Source organism: Momordica charantia (genome assembly GCF_013281855.1).
Source record: "Momordica charantia cultivar OHB3-1 chromosome 1 unlocalized genomic scaffold, Mcharantia_2.0 BLBB01000001.1, whole genome shotgun sequence".
NCBI lineage: Eukaryota > Viridiplantae > Streptophyta > Magnoliopsida > Cucurbitales > Cucurbitaceae > Momordica > Momordica charantia.
The window spans coordinates 167,278-176,215 of NW_028275157.1; the positions used below are offsets into that span (position 1 = coordinate 167,278).

Below are 8,938 nucleotides of genomic sequence, written 5' to 3' on the forward strand. Positions count from 1 at the left end.
TTATCCTAATTCCAAATCTACAAAATTAATCAAGGAAAGCACAATACGTAACCACTTTTTTGTTCCGATTTGATTTTTTTTTTCAAATATAGTTCCGATTTTGATTTTAATTTAACATGATTTGTTCCTTTTTTTTCGATTATGAATAAGTAAAAGTGTTGCAATTTAATTAAATCCGGAAATAAAATTGAAATAATAAAAATTATAAATTTGGAAACAGAATTAAAAGGTTAATGGTGACTATAATCTCGGCAACTCAATATTTTGGAGGAATTAAAAAAATAAAAAGGGAATTAGATATATATGGATAGAATTAATTAGTAGAAATAGTGGTAAATGGTCTATTATATATATGGGCCGAAATTAGATGGAAAAGGTTCATTCAAAAATAATAGATAACAAAAACGCAACTATTGGCATTGGCATTGCTGCTCTCTGCTGTGAGGCTGAAACCAGTTTCAAATTCAAACATCGGTATCATTATCCTAATTTCTTATTTTCTTTTTTCTTTTTTCTCTTCCAAGTTAGGTTTTATTAATTAAATATTAACTAAAAGAAACGTCTTTTTTTTTTTTTTTTCCTTTTCCAAATCTCGCTGAGTGAGTGAGTATGTACAAACAATCACTTGTGCTGGTTTATTGCCTTTCTTATATGCTCTGGGTTGTATTTTTATTGGATTTTGCGTCTATTTTGCTCATGCTTTAATAATCACCGTTGTATTTTATTTTTATACCATCTTGTTTCAAATTTTGTTGTGCGTTTGAGATTGATGGCAGAATTAATGGTTATGAGAAGGAAATTTAAGTATAAATGATTTTTTTAAAATCATCGTCCTATCGAAATTGCAGACCAAAATCAGTACCGAATACACGCTCTTTTTCATAGGTGTGGATAGTTCATCATCTTGGTTGATGGCAACAAATCGTTATGAGATCGAAGGCGATGATTCGGGGACGAACAGTAAAACAGGGTCGGAAACCGAAGACGAGGGTTCCCGAAAAATGTCATCCTTAAAACGTGGAAGAGAGAAAGACGAGGAGAAATGCAGCAGTCCAAACTCAAAGGAAGAATCAAAGAAATCAAAGAAGATGGGTTTTCATTGGAGTTGGAGCGATGAATGTGTAATCTTGAAGAACTTTTATGAATTTGCAGGTAAAAACGGGAGTTACTCCAAGGATTTTTACCATTTTGTGAAGAACAAGTTGAGTGTGGATGTCTCTAATTCTCAACTCTCAGATAAAGTGTATCGGTTGAGGAAGAGATTCTTGAAAGATGAATGCAAGGGAAAAATAAGGATGAAATTTTCAAAGGGCAACCAGCTGGAGAAGTTGTACGAGATGTCAAACAACATTTGGGGTTCCAATTCCAATACCCAAAATACCCAAAGTGGAGGGAATCAGTGGAAGGCTGAAGCAGTGAATCGGTTGTGTGAAGAAATGTTTGAACGCGTTATAGAGAATGTGAAGGTGGACATCAGTTGCATACCACCTAACGTTTTGAAAGACATCAGGAAAGATTGGGAGCAAATGAAGATGGCACAAGATGAATATGAATTGAAGAATGCCAACTTACTCCTTCAAATCTCCCACATAAGATGCACTCAAAACAACATGTAATATAATCATCAACATTTCAGAAAAGAAAAAAAAATAAAATTACTTTTTAGTTATGATGAAGTTGTATTGAGTTCTGTACTTCCATTTTGGTTAATGAAATTGTCTCCCCTCCTTATTTACTTCAACATTATAATTTATTATTGTAAATCTTCAGAATGTTTAACATTATCAATTTTGTATAAGAACAAATAAAACCTCCAAAATTGACATAATTAATTGAATGATAATTGTTGATGTTAATTTTTGGAGAAGCGTTAGCGTAGGTGCCACATACACCTTCGTCTTCAAGCTCCGGGTGGTCTTGCACACAGAAATCTAACAATCATGATAATTGTTGATGTTAGCGTAGGTACCACCACAATCCGCCGTTAGATGGGCTACCTTGCTATATAGGTGATCAGAGGCGAATCAGTTTGGTAAGAAGGTCGAAATCCGAGATCCTAACCTTGAATCATGGAAAGGGCTAGTCTTGCTGTGGAGCTGACTGTGCTCAATCAATCCACTTCTGCACGTTCCTTGGTTGTTCGACATGTGGTAGGCTAGCTTTCTCCCTCGTAACATTAGCCACTTTGTGAGCTTGGGAATGCTCCTCTCAGCTCTACAAAAGGACTCTTGCCTATCTACCACATGGCAGTTAGGAAGGCGTGACAGTTGCTTTCCTAGAATCTAGGTTGTCTGTCGAGCCGTCAGATAGGCGTCGTGTAGGATCCGAATGTCTTGATCTCGGCCGCCATTCATCACCTTTTTATGTGGACAACACCACCTGCTTCCTTGTTCTCGCTTGAGAGTTAGATCCCTTCCCGTCTTATTCTGGAGAAGACCTCTGCCTTAACTATCACTATGGGTGCTCTTTCCTTACCAGGTTAGTCGCATCTTCATTTACAGCACCTCTTTAACTCTTTTAGCTTTCTCCGCCCTATAAGATGGCAAGGATTAGAGTCACCGACATTTCTTCTCTTGGTGACGATCCATCGGGTGGGGCCACTTCGTCTTCTGCAAAAGGTTCGTCAGAAGTTGACTCCACCTCTATAGAGTTGCACCTCACCCAACTTAGATACAAGTACGACATTCCAAAGAATGTCAGTATGCGTTTACACTAAAAGAATTTTAAATTTTCCCAACCTATAAAACATTGGGAAAAGACCAAAAAAACGTTGGGAGTAGTTTCTCCCAACGATAAATATTTGTCGGCAAAAAAGTTGGCAGAAGTGCGTTGGGAAAGCACATTGCCAACGTTTTTTTAAAAAACATTGGAAGAACAATACTTTTGTCAACCTTTAAAAAACGTTGATAGAGCTGACTTTCTACCAACGTTTCCTAAACGTCGGCAGATCTACCAACGTTTTAAAGAAACGTTGGCATATGGAAACTTCTGCCAACGTTTTAGAGAAACGTTGGTAGAGTTGTCAAAGTTATGAAAACGTTGGTAGAAGTTTCCATCTGCCAACGTTTTTCAAAAAACGTGGGGATGGGTGATCTTCTCCCAATTTTTTTTTAAATTTCGGGAGAATGGATCTTTGCCCCCACGTTTTTATTAAAACATAGGAATATTTAGTACGTAACTTTGGTGCGTTTGAATTTATCCGCCCATATTCCCAACGTTTTTTGTAAAACGTCGGAAGAAATAGAATATTTCCCGACATTCTGTAGAAAATGTCGGCAAATATAGACTTTTTCCTAACATTTGTAGAAATGTCGGTTGAACTTATAATTGTCCCCACGATTTTATTTTCGTCGAGAAAAATTGACTTCTCCCGACGACATTTTAATGTTGGGAATAATTTCGTTGGGAAAACAAAAAAATTCTTGTAGTGTTACCTCGTGAGAAGAGACGATTAACAATCCCTCTCTAGAGCATGTAGGGTTTTATGCCAAGATGCTTGATTTTGGTGTCAGGCTGCCCCTCCACCCTTTTGTCTAGTAGTTCTTGAGTGAGTGCAATCTTGCTCTTGCACAATTGGGACCGAATGGATGGGGCACCTTGCTAAGTTTCTTATACCTCTAGTGGCATTTCAGTCGAAGCAAGGAGTCTGACACTATTACTATCGAATAGATGCTCGCTACTCATCAAGTGAAGAAGATGTCGAAATATGAGGATTTCTTTTATTTGCCCTCCCGCCCAAGAGTTGGTACTTTGGTTAATGGCCCCGAAAAAGTGGGGCTACAACATTGTTGTGAATGGGCCCTTGTCCATCAAGGATGTTGGGTTTTATGTCCTAAGCTCGTGTGTTTGTATTTAATGAACAAATTATTTATTCAACAAAAAGTTATTTATTTGCATTACTCATATTCCAATAAACTAAGATCCAAGTTTATTTAATGTAACTGTAATAGTATATAACTGATATACGGTATATATTTAATATACAATGTATATATTTGATATCTAGTATATAATAAATGTCAGTATATATTCGATATACAAGTGGATAATGTTTCAGTAATAACCTAAATGGTTTATAATACATGGATAAGGTTGGATACATTATCCTGGTAACACTATGGATATGACCCGCTTTGTAATAGTTAGAAACAACTTTATCCAGGTCATTCATGTGGAGAAATGCGAATGGGGGTTTCCTATACAATGAGTTTATATAAGACCGAACCGCAAAATTATTAATAATTATCAGCTCTAACACCATTAGCCAATAGATTGATATTTCATAGCATGACCAGGTAACTCGATCTTAATCTTGAGTAAGTTATAGACTCCTGCCTATAAGGAATCGTCATTTGATTTGTATGGGTGAGAGTGGACCATTTTGGGATGAGAACTCGGAACATAACTACGCAAGATGAAAATTCACTCCTTCCGACTTTAGGGTAAGTAGATGGTTCCCTTAAATGCTGACTCTAGGACTTGAACAAGGGGCTCTACCCTCTCACTGGCCCAAGATGGACCTTTGTTTAATGGTCGGACCATAAATCGGTTGTTCACTAGAGAAGCAGCGGTACTTGAGTTACAAGATTTAACTTAGGGGCAAAATGGTCATTTGACTCAGCTGAAGTTACAAACACTCATGAAGGATTGACTTGCCGTCAATGGTCAATTTTCGTGGACATAAAATATTTGACAGTGAGAAGAGTGTAACTGTGGGTCTTTAGTGGAGTGACCAACAATTAACAAATGTTGATTAATGAGTTTAATCAATTAATTTCATATCGTTGAAGCTTCTCTCCTTGCTAGTTCACAACAGATAAAACAAGGATCAAGAATTAGAAAAAATTTGAAATGTTCAAATTATAAGAGAGTGTATATAAGGTATATATGATACATTATATAAAGTTTAGTTTGAATAAAGATTCAAAATTAAACTATATGTTATGAGAAAAATATTTGAATAAGATTTAAATAATTAATATGAATTGAATTCATATTAAAACGATAGGTTATACAAGATAAATACATTTTAATATTATTTTAATTAAATATGTGATATTTCATTAAAAATTAAATAATTAATTGTTAATTATTAATTTAATTTAATTAATATTGAGATTTAATTAATTAATTAATAAATTAATAAATTAATTAGTTTTTTAATTATTAATTAAATTAAACTCCCGCATAACTCTAGGGGTAGGGGTTGTTGTGACGTGAGATATCGTTAAGAAGGCAGAAATTGTTCTGCACTTTAGTCCCCCTCTGCTGGTTTTTACAGAAAACTCTCTTTCTAAAAAACTTCCATTTTTTTCTGCATTGTGAAGAAGTTTCGGTTCCCACCAAAGATCCTCACGGAGTTGTAGCAAGAAAGACTCTCGTGGTGGTGTCATTTGGTTTTACAGGGAAGAAGTTCTTCAAAGGTAACAAAAACTCATTCTCTATACTTTACTATTTTTCTATATTTTTCAATATTAAAAGAAAATCGAACCAAGCATTCATTCGATTCAACTGTGGGATTCTATCCCTGCAAAGGATTGGCGAGACAAATGGATTTTCGTCTCAAGCAAGTGGTTATCCCTGAACGGGGAAGGTGGCCCAATTTATGATATCTGTACAAGCTTTAGCGTCATGGGTAGTATCCTCATCTTTCCATCCTCATTGTACCCTTTGGCTGAACTGCTGTTCTTTCCTCTAGTAGATCAATCGGGTGAGGTTCCCCCGATCAACCAAGAGACTCCGTTTATCTTTGCTGGTGTGTCGCGCATCGTTAGGATTGATCGACAAATATACTTGCTCCTAACTCCTCTGAATTTTAAGGACTGCGGTCTCGCTTTTCCAGCCGTTGACAAAGGTAGAGGTCACTTACACACTTTTCCTCGCCACGTTGTTGTCGCCAACGCGTATATCTTTCTTTCATAGGGATGTCTCCACGACCTAATTTCATGAAGCAGTATGGAGAAATGAAGCTCTATAAAACCCCCTAGGTAGTTCATAGCTCGAGGCAGGTCCTAGTTTGCCTCCAAAGAAGGTTACTTGGACTCATGGCACGAGCACGCGATTACTCATATTGGTTCACGGTCACGAGTCTACGCGGAGGTTCCTACCTCTTCATCGAGGGTTACGACTTTGCATGCCGCTATTCTACACAATCCATCTCTTGAGTGACCTGCCTTGGTCTACCCGAGGTAGTGTAGATCATTTCCTCCTCCGCTCATCCTGAAGACCATGACGTGTCTCTCTTGCATTAGTTATCTATTCCTCAGACGGAATCGCCTGCTGAATGCTGAGGCAAGTTGGATCCCCAATCGGAGGAGGTTAAAGTGCATCTGCCATTCTCACTCCCTGTTCGTGCGGATGAGGTGTTTTTTGCAGCTCATTGCATCTTGAACACTGTCATTGGCGATGTGCAAAAACGAGTCTCGTCCTAGATCGTGGCTTCTCATAGCAGATGTCTTCACCCGTATTTGGATTTGATGGCTAAGGTAAGATCTGTTCCCATCCGACGTTGTTTGCGTTCTCCATATTTAATTCCTTATCTTGCTTTTGTAGTTGCTTGTTTCAACTTCTGTAGCGTGGGAGCCGCCAGTTCTGAGGTGGGAAGGCTAGATAGACGTCGTTAGCGGGAGGCTGGTCGTGCTGGTGAAGGCGAGGATCTCACGGCCAAAGTGGAGGAAGCCTTGAAGTAAGTTAGGTAGCTTGAGGCTAAGCTCAAGATCTCGGAGGAATTGGTCACCAGCTTGCGAATGGAGATTGAACAACTTTATTTCAGTACTCAGAATCTGAGGGAAGTTGAACAACTGCGAATTATGGATCGAGAGTCCGGGGAGCGGATCGAGAGATTTCAGGTGGCAGCCCATGACGCCGAATATTTGACCTACTCGCCGCTAAAATGGAGGTCGAATGTCTGACCTCGGAACTCCAGGTGGTCGGGAGGCTCTGGCGAAGAATACTTCAGAGGGTGGTCAAGACAGCTTTTAAGGAGAAAGCTTCCATTTTATCTGACCCCAGCATCTCCTGAATGCGTTCTGTCGATATCGTGAATCCAACCATTTCGCTCGTTAGATGTCAGCTGAGGGCTTCGATGTCACGGTAAATTGGCTGAGGGAGAGAGTTTTCGTGCAGGCTGACGTTTCGACCTTTATCCATGCATATGTTTTGAAGTGAGACATCCGCTCTACTCCCGCCGCGAGGCTGGATAACGCTGCTCTCTTCTATCCTAACGTTGTCCTGCCTCAAGATCATCCTAGTGGATATGACCACGCTTTCATTTCGCTTTTGCTTTCGCCATTTTTCTTTTCATGTTACTAATCTTGTGTAATTGATCGGCTTCAATGCTGTTCTTGCTTGTACTCGACTATCTAGCAATGATTAAGGCATTCATGATTTTCTTTTGCGCAATATTTGACTCATGATTTGTGATTTGATTCTTCCAATTGGCAGTGGTTAATTTTTACCTCAAATCTAGGAAGGCTGATTTAAAGAGGACACATGGGCTGTTTGGGTTGCGCCCCTTGTTAATATTTGGGAATCTTCCCTTGAACGATTTCTTTTCGACCTATTTAAGGAAAGAGATATTCAATGTAGACTGCACTTTTTTATTGAAACACTAGTCAGTATGTCACAGGAAGGCAGTCACCTTGCCTCCATCCTCACGTCTTCGGACGAGGAGGGGGTCGCTCCTCCTGTTGTGGCTCCGCCCCCGTCGATCTCATTAGTTCATCTGGTGCAGCTACTGCTAAGCCGGCAGCTTCGAATTCCACTTCAACATGCCTCCTTGTTCAGCTGATTCTAAGGGTTCTGACAGAGAAGTGAACGGTCCTCCAAGATCTCCTCTTATGCGTCATTTCATACGGTGGTTGCTTTGCAAGGCGCACCACGTCAAGAAGAGACTCTTAGACACCATCGTCCAATACGTTGAGGCAGACCTTCGTGCTGGGAGGCTCGAGACTCAGAAGGCCAAGCTCAAGGAACATATAGTTGGCCTCACCGTAAGTAACACCGAGCTAATCGCTCAAAACAAGGATTTTGCTGAGTAAATAGGGGTGCTAACTAGTGAGAATCTGAGGCTGCGTGAGATGTTGAGGGTGACGGACACAGGTCTAGAGATGGCCCTGAGGCGTGCGAACACTCCGTAGTGTCAACGTAGGCACCATTCACACTTTAGCCCTTAAGCATTTTTAGAGTTCTGTATCGACTTGAGGCATATATACCAAAGGGTCACCTTGAATATAATAAAAATCTCTCTTTTCCAACACTTATTTTACACTTCTCCTTCCGTTTCAGCGTTTTTTTGAAGTTTTTTTTTTTGGTGCAGTTGGGCCTTGATCTTAAGTTTACTTAGAGGGCAGTTGTTATCGTGTGACCACTTTAGATCGGTGCCCATTATTCAGACACACTATTTGAAAATCGGCCTCTTGTGATTTTTACCACAAGGGGGGAGGGGTTTCTTCTTTCGACTTGTCGCGCTTAACAGCTATCGTAGTTCAAAACTCGTTGCCCAAATCAATCTCTTTTTCTGACTCCAAATCAGTTGGCTGTCATGCTTAGAGATATTTTGTTCCAACTTACACCCTATTCAATGTGTGCGCCAATTGAGATCTTCTGTGACCAATTGCTTGACCGAATCGACAGTGGTCGTCATTAGAGAAATATCTCATTAAATATGGCGTCGATATGCAGCCGGTCGGTTTAATGGTTGTTCGGCTTTAAGGGCCATGCATCTGTTCCTCGCATATTGTCGGTTTGATTCTTGTAGTAAGTTGACGCTTCATCTTCCTACATTAGCCTTTTTAAGGGTGGCGTTATTCTTTCCTCCTCCTCACTTAACAAGGATGTCTGTGGAAGGTGATGGTCCAGCCTATGCAGTATATCACTCGCTGACCTTGAAGGGGAGGTCGACTCTACGCTAGCTCCAGCATTCGAACCGACAGGCTTC

General features: G+C 39.6%; 1 protein-coding gene across 1 annotated transcript; it reads left to right on the forward strand.

Moving 5' to 3' along the window:
* The first annotated feature begins 405 nt into the window (after nt 1-405).
* On the forward strand, nt 406-1,725 carry LOC111025442 (putative transcription factor At4g00390). The gene is made up of 2 exons (XM_022303306.2): nt 406-474; nt 886-1,725. The coding sequence occupies exon 2, from the start codon at nt 912-914 to the stop codon at nt 1,614-1,616; it is 705 nt and encodes a 234-aa protein (XP_022158998.2). The 5' UTR covers nt 406-474; nt 886-911; the 3' UTR covers nt 1,617-1,725.
* The last annotated feature ends 7,213 nt before the right edge of the window (nt 1,726-8,938 follow it).